Below are 27,350 nucleotides of genomic sequence, written 5' to 3'. Positions count from 1 at the left end.
AAATTCATTAATAAAATTTACGATTAAAATTACAATTGTGAAGGTGTAAGTTTTAGTGAATATAAATAAATTTAAAAACGAAGAGAAAAACCAACTACTTTCATTTATAAAATAAGAAGCCCTTAAGATAAGAAGCCCAATCCACCCTACTCCATCCGCTGCAAGAAACGATCGAAGGACCCAATCAAAAGAAGAGGCGCTGAGAACAGCCCCTGGAATCACGGATCCAGCGATAAGAAATAATTCAACAAGTAGTAAGTACATCTATCTACATAAAAATCCGTCAGTCTCAAACGAAGGCGTGGTAAGTTCGTACCTCGAAAAGGTCCCACATAAATAATTAAAACAACGGAATTAAAACCTCCGTTGCGTATTCTTTAATTCGTTAGTCCAAACCTCTACCGTTTACGCTACCGCTCTAAAAACGCCCTTGAACATAACATCTTATTATAAAATTGAAGTGAAATATATGTGATGTCAATTTTATTCGGGATGTAATTGGTTGAATATATCATAAGCATGAAAATATATGAAATCTCTAAATTCAGGCGCAAATTAAATTCTAGGATATTAAATTTTCCTATTTGCAATAACTAATAATTCCATTTATTTTCCATCAATTTTTCGATCGTAATTTTTATAAATTTTAACTGTAATCAGCAATTGGACAGACGTAAACATTTTTAAATAAATAAATTAACTAGCTCACTCGGCTGACGATGAATAAACTTCAATTGCAATTAATTACTTGAAATTGAAACAATAAAAAAAATACATTGATATTTTCAAATGTGTGAAAATAATTTTGTCGAGTCATCAAATGAAAATTTGATTGAATGTCATTCAATATATTTGGCTATTAATTAAATAGAGGCACGAACGTGACTAAAAAAATATTATATGTAAAAGTTTTACACGCAAGGTGTGGAATTTTGAAAGATTCAGCATTGATGAAAGTAATTGGTAGTATAATACAACGAAAATTATTATTTTTATTCAGCTAAATTCATCGAGCGCTCAATAAGCCGTAGCCTGGTGATGCATGATGGGGTTGAAATGGTGGCCTAGGTGGTGGGGCGGTAAGGGCGCAGATGGAGGGCTGTGCTGCGGTCCTACCGGTGGCGGTTGACAGTGAAACCAATCGTTTATTTCTGGTGGCCTCAATGACGACGCATGATGATTACTTATATTATTTGAATGGTTCACTGGAGTGGTCGCTGTTGTCGATGATACTATTGCCGGTGGTTGTGGGGATTCCGTGTGTCCTGTCACTGATAAACTCCCGCCACTGCTGCTACTTTCTTCACCTTCGCTTTCATATCCACTACTGACTTTTCCTTCTCCCATTGTCATTCCGTGCACCTGTAATGATTTTCATTTTTTATTCAGTTAGTGTCATTGTTTTACTCAATGTGTATTTAAAAATTTTTTAATTTTTAAAAATATTAAACAATATAAATTAAGTAAAATAATACCTTGAATAATTAATTATTAACATAAACGTCAATCATTTTCAGAATTTTAAAAAATTTTTTAATATTTTAAAATCATTTAAAAGAGTTAAAAAAATTTTTTTAAAGTATCTTGTTAGAATTTCTTTTAGAAAGATTTTGGAAAAATTTTTTAAAATTCTGAAAAAAATTTTTTCTACCGAAAATCTCTAAGTAAGAATATTGAAATAATTTTGAAAGGTTGTCTAAATTTATATTATTTTGTAAAATGTATTATGTAAAGAAATATTGCTAATATGTAATGATATTTGTATGTAATAGATGCCTGAAGAAGCCATGATCCATGACAAAACGTCTCTGAATTGAAAATAAAATAAACATAAAAAGAAATTGATCCGTAATAACCTGAATCACCTACTTATTTAATTTGCAGACTTTTTTTTTTTTTAATTAAATTTTCTACAAAAAAAGTATCTCATAATTCTTCCATATTTTCAATATTTAACCCGTAATTTAAATTTAAAAATTATTAAGAAATATTTTTTATATTCGACGATTAAAAAAAAATTTAACTAACCTTCATATGTTTGCGCAACGAGCTAGGATGTGTGTATGATTTGTCACAGCCAGCGACTCTGCAGTTATAGGGTTTATCAGACGTGTGAACATGACTATGTTTCTTGCGATCGCTACTATTGGCGAACCTCCTCTCGCAACCTTCATATTCGCACTTGAAGGGTTTTTCACCTGAAACAGAATAATTAAAATTTAATTAAAACTTGAGAAATAATTTTCAATAAAATTTATTTTTAAAAATAAAAAATATTTTCAGTATAAAGTACGAATAAAAATGGCCGCCCTTACGTTGCCCTCTTCATCTGCTATTCTTTTCCCTAGTATGTAATAATACAGCACCCAGGAACTGCAGTAAAATGTGTACATAGCAGTGTGTAGACCAGATAAAAGAAAATGAAGGAAAAAAGATAAAAAGATAGCGTGACTTTATTTATTTGAAGCGGAAGTTGACGGGGAATATATTTTAGCCGTCGCAGGACGAATCTCAGCACAGCCCTCAACCCCCAGCGACAACACTGGCACCCTCTTAGAAGCTAGCAAGGCGCGAAGACGGAAGTGCAAACTTGGCGGTTTTTTTTCCTTTTTATTTCGCTCCATACATTTATGCGTAAAAATAAAATAAAAATATATTTCTAGGTATTTTTGTTATTATTTTGCATGACAAAAGCGGTGAGCTCACTTCCTGGGTAGTAATAAAAATATATCACGTGTAATAAGGACACTAGGCACTGTCAGTACTAAGTAGTCTACTGTCATGATGGATAAAAAAATATTCACACTCAATTTTTAGTTTTTTCACGTAACTTTCTTCCTGTTAGATATCATTTGATGTGTGATTATTTTTATTTCGGTCAATACGTGACAGATAATATTCTAATTTAAAGTAGATTAATTTATAAACTAGACAATTAATATCCTCGAAAAAAAGTTACAATTTTTAAATTATTTGTTAGGTTTTAATATAAAATTTTTACAATCTGTCTACAAAAAAGAGTAATTGAAAAAATTAAAATATATTTTTTCCAGATTTAGTGACAATTGTATTTTTAAACATTTTTCTTTCTATCTCATGATTAATTCATTTTATTAAAGAGAAAAAATTACATATTTTAAAGAGTAAATTATAATAACTAAAAATAAATAATTTATAAATATAAAAATTTATTTGACTCAAAAAAATAAAAATTGAAGCATAAAATTTTTAAATGAAGTAAAATTAACTTAAATCAAGAAACTCTTCAAAATAAATTTCTTGACTAAATATTTCGTCTCTTAAATCAAATTAGTTTTTTTTTTTGTTTAAAAAATAATTTCCTACTATTTTATTTACCAAAAAAAAAAAAATCCTAAAGATTGAATAAACATTTATTTACGTTCTACAAGAAATATAATTTATTTGAGCTGGGGATTGTAGGGTTGAGCTGTAAATATTTGTTATTTCATATTTTAGGGTGATAAATCATTTTCCTGGTTGTTGGCAAATATTTTCGTAGAATACGATACGTACTCAATTATTTTAAGTAAAAAAAAATTTTTTTTTATAAAAAGTATAATAAGCTATTTTTCTTCATCCTGAATTTTTTACAAAAAATTCTACAAAAAAAAAATATTCCTATTTTAACGACAAAAAAATTACTCCTCTATTATCATCATGCATCTTTTTGCATTCAATTAAGTATCTTCTCCTCATGAAATAGCTTATTGCATTTCTTCGTAGCATTTCAAGGTCTTCCTGATTTTTCACGGATTAGTCTCCATTCACTTGAGCTCTTTAAAATTTTCTTACGCAACTTAATCTACCTACTTAACTTAGTTCCAAGTATAATGTTATAGCACAAGACCGTAGTTACAGTAATAGTATAATAATTCGTGTTTTAGAGAAAGTTTTCTTGGAAAACCATTTTTTTACCTTACTATTTGAAATAAATCAAAAAAATGAAATTTACAAAAATAATTCTATATAAAAACTCAAAAAAATTGAATCAATATCAATTATAAGAATTTTATCATTCCAAATCACATAAAAAAACCAAAAAATGAAAAGTATGGGGGAGTAGACATATTGAGCTATTCAATACAAACGATTAATAACTTTTAAACGTGTCTCCGGCAGAGGGGTGTCTTTAGTAGGATCTTTCAGTGGCGGTCCTGGCAAATAAATATAATATAGATAAATTATAAGCAGTAGGTTTTAAATTCAATGCTATTTCAAAGTACCTTAGGTTAGATTTCTCCCTCTTTTTTTTGCACCCTAACACACACACACACACACACACACACACATACACACACACACACACATGCACACACACATGCACACACATGCACACCTTCTTATAAATTTGAACTTGAACTTAATATTAGTGTGTATAATACATGCGTGTGCATATATTGGTGTTTGTATGAGTGTAGGTGTGTGTGAGTGCGCATGTGGGTGTGTAGGTGTGCATGTGTGTGTATGTCTAGAATAAAAACATGAATAGTAGAGTGCAGATGGCAACAATATACAGTAAAATATTGCTCACGTTGTTCTCGATCATACATATATACACACGCACACACCCATGCACACCATAAATGTATATAGAAAAAAAAAGCTATTTGGTATTTGTAAGTATAAGAAATAAATAGAATAGCCGGCTCGTGCTTATGCCAATATACAGATTCTAAAGGTTACAATACATAGAAATAAAAATACGAGTCGACTGCACGTACAACTAAACGTACAGAACTTAAATTCGTTCAAACAAGGGACAGATGATCAAGGATGCCCTCATTGTAGTGCTACCAAACCAGAAAAAGATAAAGAAGACAAACAAACTATATTATATCTATATCTATATCTATATATACATAAATATATATATATATATATATATATATATATATATATATATATATATATATATATATATATATATATATATATATATGGAGTAAAAGGCAATCCCGATACGATACTGTATATATTTTTCGAGTCAGTGTATCAACTCGTGTGTTATGACTTTCAGAATGGGCATACAATGGTTCTAGATCTCCACTGGATAAAATAGTTATTATAATCGTTTTGGAACGTCCCGATACCATATTTATATGTGTATATACAGGAGAAATGGAAACGAATTGAATGAAACTTTGCTATGTAACGGGCGGTTTCGTTTCTTTCTGTAATTATAATTGTGATTCTGAATTATAATTGTAATGATAATGATAATTGGTGGACTTATGATGGTTATCGCGGCTTAGCGGTTGAAGGTAGATGGCTAGAAGACGTCAAGCCGGTGCTGAATATCAAGATGATCCTACTGTGCGTGTGAATCCATGGGGAATCGAACACGAACCGCGATTCCTACGGTCGTATTTAATTCAGTTTGTTCTATGAGATATAAGGATTAGATATCAGGAAGGTGGATCAAAGAGTTTACGCTTATAATTTCAATAATAATGATGATGATGTGAATTTGTCGGACATATGTGTAACAATATCTTATGAGATGATTCTTGTGAAAATTTTTTAGAAGGGAATTTTTTATAGTAAAGTTTGGAAAAAATTTAATACTTAAAAATTCTGTTTATTTTTTTTTTTTTTTAATAAATTTTTATCAAAAAAAAATTTTTTTTATTTCAACCCTTGTTTTGTGCAATATCTTTTGATTTTTTTAAAGTTTATTGAATTGAAGGTCAAAAATATTTGTTTAAAAATAGTTAAAAAAAAATACTCGACTTGTAAACTTTTATTTGATAAATACCTGAATTTGAAAAAATTTAGATATCAAAGAGATCATTGTGAACTCAGAATTCGTTAAAGTTACATCTTAGATCCCGTTAGATTTTTATTATTATTTTTTCCTAGAAAGTTACAGCCTTGGAATTGTTCAGTGACTTTTAGATTGCATTTATTGGAAAATTAAAGGCCATGTTTCACTGAAATTCTACGAAAAATTTTTTAGTACAACATAAATTTTTTTTTAACTTCTCTAAAAGTCAACGGTACCGTAATGAATTATTTTTTTTCTACAAAAAGTTATTATTACAATGAAAAAAAAAAAAAAAAAGCTGTCATTTCAACATAATTGAATCATAATAAAAATATACAAACATAGTAAAAATTAAATTTTCTTACTCAGAATTTTCACTACTAAAAAAAAAAAAAAAAAAAAAAAAAAAAAATTCCAAAAAAAATCATTTGTTGCCTTGAAAAAAAAAATTTTTAATTATATTCCAGCATAAAATGAATTTTAAATTTAACTTCGATGAGTTTGCATAAAAAATTCCATAATTAAAATAAAAAAAGTCTCCCATCATTCAAAAAATTTCCATATCCACTTTAAAATTAATTTTTCCCAGTAACTTGCCAGATAAATCACCAGATTATCATCAATAGGATTCCAATGGAAAGAAAAGCCCAACAAAACCTTATTGTCACCCTCTAACCATCTGTTAATACCCCATCCTCAGCCTAACAATAACAAAACTCTGGCAGCAAAGCACAAATAAATTGACAACGAGTGACAAACTGTTTAGAGCTAGGACAAAACAAGAAAAGTCAAACCCGTCAGTTGCATTTGGACCCGCGGTCCAAATTTTCCTCAAGCTCTTGAATCTTACGGCCTTATATATCCAGTATAACTTTCCATAAAAAATGATCCATCTTGCACCTTAGATTTGGTTCAATAAAAAAAGTTTTCAGAAAACTACTCAACTCATGAGTGATAAATGGGCTAGAAGCAAGATCATTGTTTGCCGAGGCAGAAACGGATCGAGAAGTAGCCTTGTGCCAGCAGAATAATGGATGATTTTTCGCGTCCATTGTCGAGCTGTACCTTAGTGTAATATCTCGCAGTGTAAGTAAATAAAGGACATACCATCAGCATCAGCAGCATCCAGAAACTCAGACATTGTCATTGTGGCCCCTCTCTGGCAGTCACCACACCACACCTCTCACTTGAGTCTCCCCTCGTTTACTCGGCTCGACCCAAAATAACAAACACACAACAAAAAGGTATCGAGTTGGGCCACTAAATTGTTGGTTCGGCCTCTCTTCTCGCGTTCTCGAGTGGATAATTTTCCTGTTATACATTCTGCATTAGCAATAGCTATTGGATGATGCCAATGTAATGCTCGATGATCAATGATCAATGATCGGTACACCATGCCGAATAACACTGATTGACACTAGATTCTGATCTCCTTTGCATCGCCCTACATCACGCTACTTCTTATAAAGCACCGGGTCCAGATCGGAAAGAAGATACTGCAGAATAAGAACGGACAGGTCCAAACTGATAGATAGATACTATCGACGGGGATTACCCGTGTTTAGATATTGGATTTAGATAGCCTTGCAAATTCAAAGTTGACTCTGACACGACACTTTAACAAGGAGTAGTTTTTTTCGACGGATGTTTGTTTGGAGGAATGATTTTACGTGGATGTTGCTTTGTGTAAATTCTTCGCGAAAGTGGAGAATGAGCACTAGACGTTATTGAGTAAATATGCTGTGGCACTACACGTAAAAAAAGAGAACCGCAAATCCGTGGGCAAAGTAACTACCGGTTGATGCGCCAATCATTCCGCCATGTTGCCTATGAAAGGGAGGATGTCCATAGGGCAGATGTTCTCGAGTTTTTTTTATCCCCACCAGACTATAAGTGGTAATTCAAGTGTTTGTATGCTCCCTTATATTAGTTTTTATTCACATTCACTTATTTTTTCGCTTTTTGAGTCATCATTTTCTTGTTAGTTGTGAAAAATAGCGAGGTTTTTTTTTTTTTTTGGAAGATTATTAACTGAAGAAAGTTCAAGTTTTCTTTAGGGAGATTCTATTGAAGCAATGTAATTTTGGACCGGAGATCAAAATAGTTTTTTGAGGTTGGGTTTTTTCTGAAATGATAATTCTATGCAAATATACTGATAATTAAAGGACTGAAAATCTAAATATTTGAATTTGTAATAATTGCTTTGTTGAGGTCAACGATGAACTTGAAATATTGAATTTAAAATTTTTAAGATAAAAAATTGAGCATTAAAATAATTTTTTGACGTTTGATGCCAAATTGTAGGTCCGAGATTGGAGATAAGAAAAAATTGTGTAAGACTTTTTTACATGAGTTTAATTCTCTATAATAAAATGTCTCTATTAATTTTTTGGTATCTCTTATCCTTTGTTTGTAATTTTGATCCAAAGTTAAAATTCAAACATTCACAATATCAAATTTTTGCATAAAAAACCAGCTGTATCTTTTTAAAATATTAAATTTGCGGTACTTAGTATTGATAAAAATCATTCCGACGATCGAATCATCCGCAAAAGTAAGAAAGATCAGAATAAGCCCTAAAAGAGTGGAGGCGGAGATAAGATTCCAAAAATTACAAAAAATTTAATCTTGATTCCTGAAAATTCGGTAGCGAAGACAAGTAAACGTGCGGGGGCAATTTAAGGTCGTGTATCTCTTGACTGGTTATCTGAGCTCATGATGCTACCGTCGCGAGCCAAGAGACGGGATACGTTTGTGTGTTTTATTTGTTTAAAGAAAGATTAGTTTGAGAGAAAGAAGATATACCTTTTTCACCTACAACATAACAAACACACACATAAACAACTTTTTACTCAACTTGGATTCCAGTCAAATGTGTTTATGTTTTTGTAAACGCGTGTTTCTTCCTCTACTCCTTCCAGCTCTCTATATTACAGCAGACAAGTATCATACAGTGGTGGTAGTCGTAGAAAAGGGATAAACAGAAAAGCAGCCAGCCGAGCTGAGATCAAACTCGAAGATTTTCAGAAACTTTAGGCATAAAAGATACGGGCGCCAGGTTTCGACCTAACAACAGGAGAGAGGAAAGCGGAGGAAGAAGAAGGCTTATACTACCTGGATGATGCTGCCTGGACAACGTCTAGAATTACCACTAATGCTATTCACCATGATTCTCGACATTCTTACGTTAGCGAATCTTCAGGGAACTAAACAAAACTACGCAGCTATTCTTTGAATTTTTTATTTTTCTATAAATAATCCAGGACTTCTTTTTGGGCATTAAAATATTAAATATGTTTTCCTAAATTTTTTTTTGATATTTAAAATGTTTTCTAGATTTAAAAAAAAATTTATCTACAATTGTGTGGATTAAAATATTCATTATTTATAATCAAATCTAAATTTGATCAACATTCATGCCATGCATAATATTTCCAGGTAGGTCAAGGACGAAAAAAATTTTTTCGCGATAAAGGTAAAAAATTTAGTTCGTAGAATATTTTCGGAATATACACTTTTATATAGTTGTCATGGTAAGCGATATCTTAACACCGATCTCTTGGTAATTGAATATCTTGACAACCAAATAAAAGGAGCGAATTATTTAAATTTAGGATAAAAATATTATGTGTATGTATTTATACTAAGCCGACTTTTTACTGAATAAGTTTATGTATTGGAAAATTTGATTATTTTCGTAGTAATGACACGTGTGATTGATTATTGTACTGAAAATGTAATTTTTATTAAAATGAAAAATTCACACTGCGTTACAGTTTTTTACGATAATAAAATATTTTTGATTGAAATTTTTTTTCAATATCAAATTCATTTTTTTATGTTTGAAAATTTTTATGAACAACTGCAAGATGACACTGGACATCATCCTAGATTACAATGAGTATAATCCAGATATCACCCAGTATAGTCCGGATTATACTAGCTGCTATCTGAAATTTTTTTCATCACAGATATCACTGAGTATAATCTGGGATTATATCCAGTGTTATTTTGTTCTCTCCGTGTCAATGCATTTTTTTTATTTTTAGAAAAAGTACTTGTATTAATTTTTTAATTTTTTATGTCAAAAGATTTTTGTGACTGTAAAATAAATTAATGAAAAGAAATTTGAAATTTTTGGCCAACTTTTGAATTAATTAAAATTATATAAAAGATATGGATAAAAATGTGAAGAAAATAAATTATAGGTTCCATAAAAAAGATCAATATTTTTTTTTCCACGCATGGCTAAAAATTGGTGTAAAAATCTGTGCGAAAATCGGTAAAAATAATAAAATATTAAAAACTTGACTGAATCTAGAGTAATAAAAGATCGACTTGTTCTTTTCCTTGAAATCTCGAGTGTTGACGGAGACAAAATGGTGGAAGGATATGGCAATTGAAGAATAGTAAGTATTAAATAAATATAAATCCACTCGACACATAATTCGTTTCGGCTTTGGTGAAATATTTGTTGGCATGGTGCTAATCCTGGTGTAGGCAGCCTCCTTTCTACAAAAGTGAATACTTGAGAGCATTCTTTTCCGGTCTCACGGATGAGTTGATGTTGGACCACGCGGCCTAACCAGCCTACAGCCTACCAGATTTTATTTGTACGTGGATGAGGATGAAAGACCGTTTTTGGGAAAAGTACTTCGCTACAATGGGATACTAACAAGCCGGATCGTGTGGTTCTTGAGCAGCAAGAGGATTTCGTCGCGTTCAACAAAGACAGTTGAAATTTTTCCGGCACGTTCTGAATATCGGCTTCGCGCTTCAAAGGCCATGCGCGCTCGTTTTTTCTAATGTATTTTCTTTCAAATTCGGCAGCGGTTCGTACTCGAGCTTACATTACATTGCCAAATACAAACTAGATATTCTTTTATTCAATCAACAAGCCTCTTCAATGAATAACACTTCAATTCTTCTTTATGTTCAAGATCTTGAAAATTTAATATTTAAAAAAAGTAACTGATTGTTTGGAGAAAAATTTTATACTGTAAATCTTTGCATATTTAAAGTTTGACTTTTCATTATAATTGCAACTAAATAATAAGAGATACTAAAGAATTGACAAGGATTTTTTGTATAGACAATTTAATTCCTGCGAAAAGTCCTTTACAATTTTTTCATATTTTAAATCTACGGCCTAAAATTTAGGCATAATTGTCTTAGCTATCGAATTTTCAGGGATTAAGATTATCAGTTATATCTTTGTTTTAGATAAAAACTACAAAATAAAATATTATAAAGTAAGATTCGTGTTTTTACGGAGAATTTAACATTTTATTTAAGAGATGTAAATATTTGAAAACAGGGCCAATATTTTGAAGAAAATTATTGATTACTTGAACCAAGTCATTTTTTTCTGTGCAAGAATTCCACAGACTTGACTTCGAGAGAACAAAAAAAATATTAAAGCTAAAGACCAAGAGTCATGATAAACGAGATGAACCACTAACAGATAGTAATTAATGACCCGAGAAAGAATCCAGGTCATTAAACCGATCTAATATAACGTATCACAGTGTTAAGCTCATACGGCTAAACGATTGTCGAGCGAGCAATGATCTAACCTGATATCAACTCCACTAACGTAAGCTTTTCGTTTGGGTTTTAAAACCCAGCCCAGTCTGATTTAGCAATCTCCCTGCCACGCCCCGTGTCCAGTCATTAGATGACCCACGAGTTAGTTGGTCATTATTCATTGATTCATTGTGTTAGTAATGTAATAAACAAAACTCCAGTCAAATCATTTTTAATTATTGTTATTATTATTATTATTATTATTATTATTATTATTATTATATAGAAAATTCGAGCTCGATGACCACACGCAAACACACTTTGTTGAGCCTCCACTTCATCAATGTGATAGTAAATATGTATATTAGTATATAAAAATAAGTATGGGTTTAATTATGAACACAATAAAAGATGGGAGAGTAAGAGGGGGGGGGGAGCTCAGAGCTGGGTGTGTTTTTTATAAATGAATTCATGTATTTATGTTTATGTGTAAAAGGCTGAGATCTCGGATCTCGGATCTTGAGTTTGGATAGAAAAAAAGGGAGGAGATAGGAGATACGTCTAGGTACTAAATAAAAGATGAGTTATGTGTTGTAAGTGTCGAGTCATCGCAAGTCGATAAATACACGATCGATCCTTAGAGATCTAATAATGATTGAATGTTCAAATTAACTGTGACTAAACTCTATTAAACAGGGAGTTAATTTATTTAACGGTTTGGTATGTTCCCACTCGTCAGATGTTAGGTGTGTAAACAAGTTAACCAAATTTTGTATTCATAATTTGGGAAGTTTGAAATTTATTAATTAGAGGATTTGCTCCCTTATATTAGTTTTCATTCACATTCACTCATTTTTTCGCTTTTTAAGTCATCATTTTCTTGTTAGTTGTGAAAAATAGCGAGGTTTTTTTTTTTTTTTTGGAAGATTATTAACTGAAGAAAGTTCAAGTTTTCTTTAGGGAGATTCTATTGGAGCAATGTAATTTTGGACCGGAGATCAAAATAGTTTTTTGAGGTTGGGTTTTTTCTGAAATGATAATTCTATGCAAATATACAGATAATTAAGGGACTGAAGATCTAAATATTTGAATTTGTAATAATTGCTTTGTTGAGGTCAACGATGAACTTGAAATATTTAATTTAAAATTTTGAAGATAAAAAATTGAGCATTAAAATAATTTTTTGACGTTTGATGCTAAATTGTAGGTCCGAGATTGGAGATAAGAAAAAATTGTATAAGACTTTCTTACATGAGTTTAATTCTCTCTAATAAAATGTCTCTATTAATGTCTTGGTATCTTTTATCCTTTGGTTGTAATTTTGATCCAAAGTTAAAATTCAAACTCTCTCAATATCAAATTTTCGCTTAAACAATCAGCTTTATCTTTCCAAAATATTAAATTGATATATTAAGATTGATATATTATATTGATTTATAGATAAATTGATATATTAATTATTAACATAATTAAGAAACGACTCTGTATCTCGTGAACTACTGACATTTTTAAAGATATAAGCTCATCCCGATGTTATACTGATCAAGACCTTTCATTTAAGTACCCACATTAATTTTTCATATATTTAAATGTATTATATATATGTATATATGAAAAATATATAAAAATGCATGTGGGTATTCAAATGAAAGCTCTTGATGAGTATAACATCGGGATGAACTTATATTTTTAAAAAATTCAGTAGTTAAAAAATTAAAATGCAATTAGTGTTAGTTTTAATTACATCAAAAATATATCTATGAATTTTTTTTTAATTATTAAGCAATTAATTTTGACAACAATATCAAATTCTGATTATAAAATTAAATATATTTTTTTAATTTAAAAAATTTTTGTTCAAAAATATTTTTTTCTTAAACGGAGTTAATTTTTTTTTTCTTTCTGAGGAAACAAACGGCACGTCAAATACACACAAGACAAGAAGTTAAGAGTAAGAGTATCAGGTCAGTATATTAAAATAATACAATAAATACATAATACGTTTCCCACAGCGTGGACTTGGATATTTTACGATATGCCGAGCAATTTGACATCTCGCGCAAGACATAATTCACGCTCTCACTTGCGCTATACCCAGCGACACAGGCTTGCATGCTGGAGTGGTGCAGTGGTGTGCATTTGGCTCCGCTAAACCACTAACATAACGAGTAACATGCCCACGAGTTGGAGTTGGTATGGATATGAATATGGGTATGGTTCGTACGGTATGCTGGGCTTTTCAGTTTGCCAATGTGAATCGCACGATATGTGGGTGTAAAATGTATTGAGGGACAAGAGAAATAGAATGGTAGGAGTCTGAGAGAGTTGTTGCTGGTTGCTGGGTTCTTGTATCATTTTCACTGTGAGGGTTGCTTTGAAGTACGACCTCGGAATTTCTGGCACTGATATCTTGAGCTCGAATTTTTTTATTTATTTTTTTTCAGTCACATTTTTAATAGAAAATTATTATTATTATAATTATTAAATTTATTTTTAAAAAATCTAAATGCATGGAAGGGTTTTTTTATCGTTGATATGCCGTTGGCGTGCTTAGGCCGCATTTCACGGTGCAATTTTATTTATTGGAATTTCGCAAAACTACTTTATAGACGTATGTGTGTCTTTCGAGTTGTTTGTATCTCTGATGCTGCAGTTTTATTACATTGTAGTCGAAGATGCACACACACACACACACACACACACACACACACACACACACACACACACACACACACACACACACACACACACACACACACACACACACACACACACACACACACACACATATATTTATATGTATGGATATTCATGTGAGTGGGAGGAGGGATAAAATAAAAGTGTTTCTCAAGTCTCGCGACGAATCGACGGGCTCTTTTAAAAACTCACGTCGTCCTTGTCATTACTCATTTTAATCGTCTGTAATTATATATGTTCAAAAAATATTCGAATAAAAATAATAACTGAGAGAATAGTTAATGTGATGCTCTAAAAAACAGGAGCAAAAATTTAAGACTATCTCATTTTTTTACATCAATAAAATAAAGAATAGAATTTTTTTTTTTTCCAGGATTATTTATGGGCCTTATATATTTTATAAATTTTTTGCTTAAATATATTTTGATAAAAGACTTTAAAATTGTGAAAAGTTTATTTTATTTTATTTATTTTCTGTCTATTATTTCTTATGTATATTCATAATATACTATTTAACTTAAACTAACTATTGCAAAAATTTGTCCAATAGACATTCTGAGTTTATGACGACCTGCGCAAACTCCAGCCTGCAGTCACATTAAATTCAATTTTACATTAAAGCTTATAAACACGCTAAGATATTTAGAAAAATTTTGCACTGAGTAATATCTTCTTGAGTTTCTTAAAAACTATTTAAATAATTTTTATCATTTACTCACAAGCATTTGTAAATTTCCAATTGCATATTTAACAAATTACTGTGACAGTCGATAAGTACTGAAGATAAAATAAATACAGAGTTGTAAAATTATTTTACAATAAATTGTTATTGTAAAATAATTAAAAAAAAATTTTTTACGTGGATAATCAAACAAATTCCCGTTATATTATCCAAAAGGTTTTTTTTAACTTCTTTGCACGTTTAAAAATCTGGGGCGTGTTTTTTGTAAGAATTTCCGTCAAGTAAATTACAGTATTCTCTGACTGGTCTAATAATTCGTTGATATGTTGCCCCTGTGGGCCACAATCCACAATATAAACTCCGCTGAAGAAGTATCAGGTTACAAAAATTAAATTACAATGTATCATATAGAAACGGATAAAGTAGTCGTAGTTTAAATTTGTTACTAGTGTAGTTTTGTTTTGTTGTCGAAAGATACCTCCTTGAGATTTTTTTTAAGGTGTCAAGCCCGTACGCCGGGTATCTGATGATTTTGACAGGAATTCTTGACTATATTAACAAACTAACCCGTTCGCTGTTGCGCTCTTTTTTTTTTCTCTTATTTTTGATCTTAATTTTTTCATATTTTGCATATTTTAATCTACGGCCTTGAATCTTTAGACTCTTGAGGTAACTTGGGTTGGAAAAATTAAATTTTTTAAAGAAATATACCAAAAAAAAAAATTAAGGCTCATGTAACTTACAAATTTAAATAATTAAGTTCGAAAAAAAAAAATTGAATTTTATTTTCCCGTAAAAAATTTTTTAAAAAATACTTTTATATTTCTGACAAAAATTAAAAAACAAATATTTTTTCTCGGAGGGATTTTTTTTTTTTTTTCATACAGGTAGATTAATTCTTAACGAAAGATAATTGATGAAAAATAATCAAGAAATTAAAAAAAAATTTTTTTTCTGAGGGAAAAATAATTTTAAAGGGTGCAGCGCCATCTAGTGGCGATATATTTAACTATGTAACTTTGTAGAAGTGGCTTTTAACGTCGAGTGAGGTTGGCGCAACGAGCAAAGTGTGTGTGCTGGCACACGAGTGCCAAAAGCTTTATTCATTAATTATTGACGTAATTATTCATTTTTCTTATTTGAAAATGAATTAATGTCAATATTTACTGATAAAAAATTTTTTGAACAATCCCAATAAATTTTGCAATATTACGCGTGATATTTCTATGGATATTATAAGATCTAAAAAATTTTTTAAAGCAAAATTCCATTTAAATAATTCATGAAGACTATTACTATTTATTAATGCCAATTTACGTAAGACAAGTTACTATATTACCATAGAAAAGCACTATTAAGACAGTAACCCAGAGCCTTGGTACTAAAAATTATGTCAGCCCTGAAAATATTACCACATAAGATGGGACGATTAATGTCCACCATAAATATACCTACGCGACATTGTAATTAGTAATATATCAGACACACTCGCTAATTCACTATTTTTGAATTAAATCCGGGAGAGGGTTAGGGGGGGGGTGGTGAAATATTAACTCAATTTAACTCCTATAAATAAATACACAGATATAGAATGAAATAAAAAAATAATAGCTGACAACTAAAAATTTTAAAAGGGATTAATTGCTTGTAATTTTGAACAAAATATACTTTATCTCCATCGGATGATTGTAATTAACCTTCAACCCCGATTTTATTAATAAAAATAAATAACATAAATTTATCTATACAAACAATAAGTTCCCATGATATGAAGGAACACATAACGCTAAACCGTAAAATTCGTGGTAGAAAATAAAAAGCAAAGTACCCGATAAAAGGGGGGCAATAAATAAATAATAATGAAAAGTAACTAAAAATAAAGAGTATAAAAAAATGGGTATAAAACAAAACAAAATTGCGGGCTAGTGTAGCGCTGGATGATTTAGGGAGCGAGGGTCGGGGGTCGCGGGTCGAGACCAGCCATCGGAATGTTGGACCTTCTACTTTTCTTTATATCATCTCTCTCTTTATTTTATTTTATTTTTTTTCACTTGTCTCTATCTTACTCTCGCTGCATATACATTTATTCGTGAGATGGGCTCTGATGCTCCAACCTCTTGGCTACTTCTCTCAGGGGCGAAAGTCAGGATTAAATGATAAGGATAAACGATTATGAATCAAACAACATTTACATAGGTCGTTAGTAATGTTTCATGTCGACACAGTTTACTATCCATGTTTATCTATTTTTAAATTTAATAAAGTTACCTTTTTTAGGGTTTTGAGTTATTGGATTCGCAGCCTTCGTACCCGTGTATTTTGTCTCCGATGTCTTGAGATATTTGCCGTATAAGTTTTTAGCTTCAAAAATTTTAAAACTAGTTGGTTATATTCCTTCATTTTTTTTTCAAATTAAAATTGATAAAAAACTAACAAACTTATAAAATTTAATGATTTTTAAAAATTCAGCGTTTCAGGAAGCAAGAGTAATGATAATTTTTTTTTAATGCAGCCATATCTCCCTTAATATTAAAAATTGGCCATATTAAGTAAAATGTGACCATATAAGACCATATCTGAATTAATAAGGCTTAATAAGGACGAATATGACTTAATATTCTTGTAAATAATTTATAAATCATTCTAGTAAAGCCTGATGTGAAAATTGACCATTTTAGACCACATATAACCATATGTGGCTTCATATTTTCTTATGTGACTTGATTTTTCCATATCAAGCCTAATTTGGATATATATGACTACATACATTTATTTTAATAAATTTAGTTCTGAAAATTTTCAACAGATGGCGCATGGTCGCTAAATTTTCTCACTACCAGAGAGTTAAGTTTTAAATCTTAAGTAATGAAGGAAAAAATTTTTTTTTCATTCTTTTGAAGAGCTTATCTATATTCTTTTAATTTTAATCAACTATTCAAATAATTTTTTTGTTTATTATAATATGAAAATTTATGTAAAAAATTGAAAAAAAAAATTTTTTTAACTATAACCCAACATGGCCATATTTAACCAAACTAATTCATATCAGGCCAAGTCGACTCACAAAAAATTTCTTCCTGGATTAAGATTAATTTTTTTTTTTTTTTTTAGGTGAAATTTTGAATCAACATTTAATGAAAATGTATCTTAATAAAAAAGAAAATTGTTTTTATCTAATAAATTGTCATTTACACTAACTACAAAATAAATGACGATAATAACATCAATTAAAAAATATTAAACGACAACTCAATTGCTACGAATGATTGGGCTTTAATTACGACCCTCTTTAGTGAACTATCGTCGGTAAGTGCCTATGGGCGTTACTTTCTCATCCCTCGAGAAGTTTAATATCTTGTGTGAGTTCTCTTGTACTTGAGAGATCTCTTCTATATATAATATAATATAATATATATAATATATCCTCAAGTTTGCAGTGTATGCAATGCAGTGAGCAGAGGAGAGAAGAAGTAGCCAAACCGTCATCGGAGAAGCCTCGGGCGCCGGTGTTTCACCAACAAATAAAATCTTCCTCTCGTCTAAATCAGTTTGCCAAAGTATAATAATATGTTTGCCATTTTTATCGTCCCTAAATGCTCAAATTAAATTACCAAGTTTGATAGAGAAAAAATTTCGATGAAGACATTAAAAGAAAAGATATCTTTTTAATTAATTAATTTTTTTTTTATTTTATTGGCTTCTAAAAAAAATAAAATGACACATGAGTTGAATTTGACGTTTGACTTTTGACATTTTATTGGCTTCAAAGTTCTACAGCTGGAAAAATAATCAGACCACGTGTTTAATTTATGTTCCGGTAAATAAAAATAATCTAGTAGGCGTTGAAAGGAAATTATAAAAATATAAAGTAACGGTTAATTTATAGAATCGCCAGGAATTACAAGGTAACGAAGCGAAAATGGGTGGTGATGATAATGCTTTAGATTTTTTTTTTTTATTCAATTTATACAGTAGCTATCTTTTGATACAGATATAAATATAATAAAAATTTTTTGCGGCCCAAAGTTACAGAACAATAACAATAACGATCATAGAGAAAATATCGTGTGTCTTGGTTTTGTTACACGATACTTTTTTTAGGACAACGTTTACGTTATATGCCACTTGAGAATTACCCTTATGAAAATATCTCACAGAATTCAATTGAAGGTATAAAACCACATATCGAATTAAAATCAAGTATATATAAATATATATTTAAATGGATATTATATATTAACTGTAACGATTTTTGGTATTTTTATTTTTTATTTTGATGCAGTAAATATTAAGTAGAAAATTATAAGAAGTTAAATTGGAATTTGGCAAGAAATAATATTTTTATTAAAAATTAATAATCAAATTTTTATAATTTTTTATCTCAAAATAAAGTGGATAATTTTATGCAACAAAATAAAATTTTGACGCAAGAAAAATTTGAATTTTTTGATTCAAAAATTGTTCTGTTTCTTTTAAAATAATTAAATTCTTCACGAGTAACCCAAAAAAAATTTTTGAGTGATCATTTTTTATGTTAAATCATGTTAGGTCAGTTATGAGTTGATCAGCTCAGATATATGGACATATAAAGCCATATTTAATGATAAAAAAAATTATTTTTGTTTAGAACCTAAATCTTTAAAATTAACTCTCTTATAAGGAGAAGATTCAGCGACCATGCGCCATCTATCGGGAATTACTGGCACTATACTTGATTAAAAAGTTAAATACGAGTAAATATGATCATATTAGACCGACTTTAGCATATTTCAATACCAAAAATTGTAAATGGATATTTTAGAAAATTTTTGACAAGAATTTTTTTATCCAAAACATTTTTTTATTTAATTTAATCCATAATAATTAATGATTTGAATTTTTGCTAACTATAAAAATCTTAATTTTGATATTGCGGATTTTTTATTGGTCTTTAGAAAAAATTATAAGAAATATATTTCTCAAAATTGAATTTAAAACAACTTTTATTTAAATAGTCTTTTTATACGACCAATATTTTCGCTGTAATATCAAAAATTTGCCACCATCAATTATTAAAATTTTTTCTTTTGAAATTAAGGCAATTGTGATCATAATTAAAAGCTTTCATTACTCCTTAAAGCGAAATTTCTACAGTAAATTTTAATTGTCTGCAGATCGTTAATCCCGGCAATGAGACGGCAATTAAAGATATAATACGGCGAGTTAATAAATATAAATATAAAGAGAGAATGAAGAGAAGAAAAGAGGAGGTCGGTACGATAGAACTTGGTTAAATTAAAGAAAAATATGTAATCCTTCGACTCTTAAATGACACAAAGAAGTGGCAGGCTTGCAGATATATTCAAGATGGCGTCAGCTCTAGCCGTATTCATTATATATCGCGTGTGTTTAAGTTGGTAGCTTGCAAACCTCACTGGGGAGTCCACGCGAAAATCACAAAAAATCGTTCCTGGTAATCGCGACGGGAATAATACAAAAACATTTTTATTTACTGAAGAAGGCTGACGAGAAAATGCGAGCTTAATAAATTACTTTAAAAACACACTTTTGTACAAAATTATTATTATTAGCGATATAAATATGAAACGCCGTTTTTTTTTATTTCAATTAAAATTATGAATTTATTCATAATTTATAATTATTATCGCTGAATTAATGACCATTAAAAAAATACTCTTACGCACGCAAAACAATATTTTTTTTTAACTATAAATTAAAGCGTAATTATTGATCTGTATAAAGTAGAGAAAAATTAGAATTTTTTATAATTGGTCCACTTAAAAAAAAAAAAAAAAAAAAAAAAAATCATTTAATAAAAAAAAGATATTTTTTAATCCAAAGAAATATTTTTAAAATTGACTATTTTGATTATTAAACAGAAAAACAAATTTTTGTATTTAAAATATCAAAAAAAAAAATTTTTTTTTACGATTTATCCCTTATGTTTTATTTTTGCAAATTTTTAAATTATTTTTAGTTAAATATTAAAAAAAAAAAAATTGTTTTGCACACTTAAGAAATTAAAAAAATGTTTAAAAAATTATTCCGTATTTTTTGTATTTTATTATGGAAAGTGAAATTATGAGGCGTGCACTTTTGGATTTTCCAAATTTTTTATTCAATGCACTAAAAAAAAAAAAAAAAAAAAACACATTAAAATAATTATGGGAGAATTTAAAAAAATTTTTTTTAAATAAAATTTGAACAATTAAAAGCAAAAAAATTAAAAAACAGTGATTCATTAAAAAAGTAAAATTGTCTGAGGCATTGTCCCCACATGTGAAAACTATTCATTACCATAACCCTGTCGTATATTTTTTATTTAGGTATGTGGACAAGCCCCTGGCCTACTTAACGCTTATTCCAACACCCTACCCAGGGTAGAGACACCGAATGCATCCCCTATCATCTCCCTATTCTTAGATGCTTTAATAATGTCCGCGCTCGCTCTTATATATCTATATGTTACACGTCTATATAACCCTCAGATACTCGGGACCAATAGAAGACACTTTGAAGGGAGAATCCTATTGTTGGCCCGACCAATCACGCTTTCGCTGATGATCATCATGAATGTAAGGGATGCTGTATATTATACGTATGGCGACAACGACGCCGCTTTATATAACGCATATCAATTCTCTTCTAATGGCCGGCGTTTGTATATCCCATCTGCGGATTAGTTTCCTCTCGTTCAGTGATAGATCAATAATGAATTTTTAATTAAACAATTTCATTTATTCTTATCTTAAAAAAAAAAAAAAAAATATTTTTTATAATTTTCAGTTTAAAAATTTAGCTGAGAATTTTGTACAATATTTTTTGTGTTTTTTTCACAAGGATATTTAGCACTTTGATGCACAGAATTTTTTTTTAGGTTCAAGATTTTTCCCGGAAAATGCAAAAAATAAAATTTAAATAAAAATATTTTTTTATGGAAACATTTTATTTAAATAAATTAGCAATTGATATTAAAATTCCATAAAAATTTATGTAAATAAATTTATTAATAAAAATAACAAAAAACATCTCTTTGTTTGAGTTGCTCCATATAAAATTTTCTTTGTCATCCTTTCTGCTGGTCATAAATGTAAGGCAAAGCACAAGTTAACCGAATATCGTGTATAGCACACACAAATAAAAATACTTAACCGGTGAAACAATTTAAGAGACAAAAGGGACCACGGAGTCGAATAACCGAAAAAAAATGAAGTGTTTGTTTATAAAAATGCCAATTTGTTCGAATGCAATCACCAAAAAGAAATAATGGAATTAACAAATGAAAACTAAATATTAAAAAACAAACGGTGGCGCTTTTTCGAGGATCGAAGGGTTTATTTGTACTGCGTTTATACCCTCGGGTTCAATTCTCACCCTCTTGTTCTTTATTCACTTCTGCATATGTGTACATAAAATTTGCACGGATAGATGTGTGTGAAATACATATACAATATATGTGACCTCTCGTTCTTTGGATTACAATCTAGGGTGGGCGTTAGAACAGCGCGTGCAGAAATTAAAATGAAATTTAATCGTGCGTGATATATGTTCTTGTAACTATCGTCACACATTATCGCTGTTATTTACACAAAACTTTTTTTAAATAATAATTATTGTTATTATTATTGTAATCAATAATTTATTGTTTTTACAATTGCACAACTCAAAACGCGAACCGTTTTGTCGAAATTTTTTTATTTTAAATAGTTTAAGTATTTTTAAGAAACACTTGAAATTTTAAAAAGTATTTTTTTTTTTTTTTTTTTTTTTTTAATTAGTTGGCAAGAAAAAATAAAGTTTTTAATTTTTGGATCAATAATTGGAATTCAAGTCTTAAATTTTAATGATTATTATTATTAATTTTCTATTCAATTATTTTTATGTGAAAAAAAATCTAGAAAAATTTTAAAAAATATAAAAGCTGTTTTGGAGCTAAAAGAAATTTTATTGAGCCAAGAAAATTTATTTTTATGCTCAAAATAAATATTTTCTTCAGTCAAAATAGACTTTTCTTAAAAGCTAAGAATTTTTTTTTTGTAAAAATATTTAAAAATTTTTATTGATGTTTAATTTCTTTCAACGAAATTAATTTATCAAAATTCAACATTTTGTTCGATATTATTATTAAAATAAAAATTAAAAGCTTGTAATAAATAAATTTTAAAAGATGCTTAAGTCTGTCTTGTATTAAATAAATGATAAATGTTTGTAAATATTTCTTAAAAATCAATTTAAATAATCTCTTTATAATTTTGCGTTGTTTATAATAAATAAAATTTATTGCAATGTAAGCTCACTTATCGCCGAAATTTTACAAATTGATAATTTTTCATAATTAATAAATTATTACTAAAATTTCACAATAAACCATCCGATTCGTGCATCTAAAATTCCTAAAATCTAAAACTTCTAAACGATTCTTGGTACCGGCTGACGAAACTCGAATTATGTAACAATTATTTTATGTGATGAGAATCTGAGGAATTTAGTTAAGAAATTCCAGGGAGGAATCTAGCGGCCGATTAGATCGAAGTTGAGAAAAAAATGATGATATTATATTATTATATGGACAGAATAAGAAAAAACGGCGAGGATTCAACTCGATCCGACGGACTCTAAAGCTGTTTTCATACTACATATAGCTCGGACGACTGCTATACGCCTTGAACATGAATATGTGTACGCATATTATATAGTTATGTTAATATAATGTTGATATTCAGTGAAGCAGGCCCAACGGGCCTCACGTTAAGCATAAAGAGCCACGATATATGATCCGGTAATTTCTTAATTGTGACCACAAAATTCTTGTCATCATAAACACGCGCTATTGCATTAAATTAAACCCTATTTATGCTTCGCGCCGGGACCGATTAAATGTTTGGCCTCTTACTTGACCGCATGATCTTTGGATCAGCGAAAAAAAATTTTTTTTTCTTTCAATATCAAATTAATTAACAGTTAATGCCGACAATTAGGGATTTAGTTTTCAATTTTGTAATCAACTTGTCGGTTAAGAATAGTCAATAGTCGTCACATCAATTAGGGACAAGACTAATGCGCTGATAATTATCGTATGGAGAAAAAAAATATCATAATAATAATTATAAATTAAAAAAATTACAAAGTAAAACATTTTGTGTTAAAAATTTTTGTGTTAAATATTTAACACTTTATTGTATTATTTAACAAAATAAATGTTAAATTTACACATAAAAGTGTAGAATATTTACTTATTTTGTAGTAAATTCAATTCTCTACAGGAAGTGTCTTGTAATTTTTTTGTTTCCAATATTTTAGCCGCGAATAAAATACTTGAAACTTTTTAAAACTGGGGATAAATTCTATGACAACGTTTTAAATTTAAATTAAAATTCTGAAGAAAGAAAGAAAGATAAAGAAAAATTTGTGAGGACTTTTCTTGTAGAAAATAAAATCTTATATAAAAAATATATGAGTAATTTTTTTTATATTTAATATTTGCCCTAAAATTTTGAATTGAAGGTTAAACAATTTAAAAGTTGAATAAATAAATGATTTTTTTATCTTGTAATAAAAATAATATTAATGTGTAATGATAAGTGTAAGATACATCGTTTTGGGACACAATACAACCAATTTGAGATAATCGAGATTGTTAATATCGATTACACATGGACGGATAAATCGATCTCTGATGAACCAGCATTCAGTGATATGTTTGTATATTTATATTTATATTTATGTATATTGTGTGTGCAAGTCCTTCGGACCAGATTTAGAACCCAGGTATCGGGGGAGGCGTGTCTGGAAACCTTTTTCTCATATATATTAATACGCTACACATGGAAACATTCCAATAGTATTTTTCCACTCGATAAATGTGATTCAAGGTAAACAAAATTAAAAATCCCTATAAAATATATCAACGAGAAGAACAGAAATATTTATCTTATTGGTTTACGCGGAAATGTGCCGTCAACTTTTAAAGTTACTTTTTTGAAGTTATACTTCTTTAGGCGCGTTATGAAAAATTGATGAGAGTGAAATTTTACGATGCGCGCGCACACCGTGACACAAAATTAACAGAAATGAAGTTGCCCACTAAATCGCTCATTAAGTTGAGGAAAAAATGCTACCAACAAAACATAAATAGAACCTCTATTAGTGGCGCATGTTGGCACGCACGCCGCTTGTGTTCGCTGTGTATTTATATTTATATTATTTATCCACATGCTTTAAGTTTCTACATTTAAAACACGTGTTATAATCAGAAGTGATTTGAATTAAATATTTAAATCAATACTAATTAATATTAGAAAATATTTGTGAAAAAACTGTGCTCATCAACCTTCCTAAGTGCTCCAATACAATTTAGATTAACTCTATCTGTATGTATTATTTAGTAATATAAATGACAAAATTATTATTTAATATAATTCATACTAAATATTATTAAATTATTAACGTTAAATATTTATTATTAATTATTTAATATTAAAAGAAAAAAAAGAAATAAATTTAATAAAACATTAAGTGAAAAATTTGTGATAAAAAATTAAAATTGAACATCAAATTTAAATATTAATTTCTAATATTTATTATTAAATTGAGTGAATAATATAATAAAATAATTAATAATTAATAATAATAAACATTATTTAAAAACAACATTCGAATAATAATAGAATTTATGTTACACTTAATGTAAGAGAATAATAATAAATATTTATTTATTTAATTTTTCAAATGTAAACTGAACTTTATTGACTATAATAACTCCTTTTCCAGTCTTGGATTATTTTATTGTAATTAATTATTTGCATACAATCAAAAACTATTTTTTTTTTAATGTTAAAAGTATTAAAAAACTATTAAAATTATTATGCCAAAGAAGTATAACTTCTTACACGTGTACATAAGTACACGCACCCTTTTTTTTGGTCAAAGCATGTGTGTTCTAAGTTTTGTTACCAAACTATTAGATTCTTGATACAAAAATTTGCTGATACGGCCAATTTTTATTTCAAAGATTTTGTTCTTCAATTTTTTAACGGAAAATTTTATTTTTTCTAGCAAATTACTATCTTGTCACAAAAATGTCCATTTTTTCAAACTACATTTTTTCTCTCAATGTAACTATTTCAATAAGTCAACAATTTTTCTAAAGTATGTGTTATCACAATACATACAACGATCCTTTGCGATCTCTACGCTAACATAATAATTTATCACTCCAACTAGTCTGATATAGTTCCAACGAAAAAATATTTTCCCTATCTCGCATGGAAAAATATATGTCAAAAATGTATTCACGCATATATGTCAGCATTTATGTGAAAAATATATCTTGACTTGTTTTTTTTTTTTTTTTTTTGCGTAAATAAATGCGACATGCATTTTTGACCTATACATTTATCCATGCATGTAAGTATCCCATATATTCCCCAAATCTCACCATTAAAAGGACAATTAAAAAAATATCTCACCAGTATGTGTGCGCTTGTGAATCTTAAGGTTCTCGGACCTCGCAAAAACCTTTCCGCATCCAGTAAAGGGACAAGCAAATGGTTTTTCTCCAGTATGAACACGAATATGATTGACAAGTTTGTACTTGGCCTTGAACGCCCTGCCGTTCCTGGAGCAGCCTTGCCAGAAGCACGCGTGCGTGGTGCATTCGGGTCCACCCACGTGTTCCACGGTCAAATGCGTGACTATGTCCTGCAAATTATTGAAAGGTTTCCCGCAAAGCTTCCTCCCGGTGGCAGGGTTGTCATCCTGGTTGATCCACATGCAGGACATCTCCTGTCTGTGAGCTATGCCACCACACGCGGACCCGCCGCCCCTCATGTACCTCAAGAAAGCTCCATGAGGATGATGGCTCGGGTGGCTCACCGGGTGCTGCTGGTGGATCGAGGGCGTGAGGCCCGGATGAGGAGGTCCGAGGTATTGATGGTGGTGATGGGGCAGTCTCGTATCTTGACCATAGTGACCCGGGTAGTGGCTCGCCGCCAGGGGATGGTGCTGCCCATGATGAGAGAACTGCTGCATGCTTGATCCAGAGCCATCATGGTGCAGAGGCGTGAACAGGCTCAATCCGCTTTCCGGAGTAGTTGGGTTTGCCGTCGCGTTGAATTCGTGTTCGCGCCTGAGAATAAAATCGCGGGTCGTGTAGCTTGGATGGTGGCTAATGGGGTGGCCCATGTGTGGAGGCATGTGTCCGGCTGGATGGGCCGGGTGGTGTCCTGGGTAACTTTGTGGGTGAAAATGATGGTGCTGTTGGGACGAAGGTCCTTCACCAGGCGCAGGCTGCACCACATTGTTGTCTCCCAAAACATCGTTTGGGCCCGGGGATAATTTTATTCCTATATTTGCCAAGTGGTGTGAGTGTGGGTGTGGTGGCACCGCTTCCAAAAATGTGTTTATCATTTTGCAATCTATTTTTTTTTTTAAATTAACCTAAACTAATATAATACTAAAGCTACACTTTGATGTTTGTTTAATTAATTAATTTTAAGTGGTTGATTATCAACAATCACATAACATGTCATTTCGCACATTAACACCAATACACTGCAATAAAAAAGCACTATAAGCGTTTAAATAAACTTATTATCGAGATTATAATCCGGAGTTAAAGGCGACACTGGGTACTGGGTTAACAGGTAGAATATCCGTGGC

General features: G+C 29.9%; 1 protein-coding gene across 1 annotated transcript; it reads right to left on the bottom strand.

Moving 5' to 3' along the window:
- Window positions 1-399: 399 nt before the first annotated feature.
- On the bottom strand, window positions 400-27,350 carry LOC141534157 (uncharacterized). Its single transcript, XM_074253315.1, has 3 exons — window positions 26,159-27,350; window positions 2,029-2,198; window positions 400-1,362 (listed from the first exon to the last, which is right to left on the bottom strand). The coding sequence occupies exons 1-3, from the start codon at window positions 27,096-27,098 to the stop codon at window positions 1,018-1,020; spliced, it is 1,455 nt and encodes a 484-aa protein (XP_074109416.1). The 5' UTR covers window positions 27,099-27,350; the 3' UTR covers window positions 400-1,017.

This window comes from Cotesia typhae, unplaced genomic scaffold (assembly GCF_013202065.1).
Source record: "Cotesia typhae breed Kobodo isofemale line unplaced genomic scaffold, CoteBio_Ctyphae scaffold_13, whole genome shotgun sequence".
NCBI lineage: Eukaryota > Metazoa > Arthropoda > Insecta > Hymenoptera > Braconidae > Cotesia > Cotesia typhae.
The sequence above is the reverse complement of the archived record's forward strand: the minus strand, read 5'-3'. Positions and strand labels throughout refer to the sequence as shown.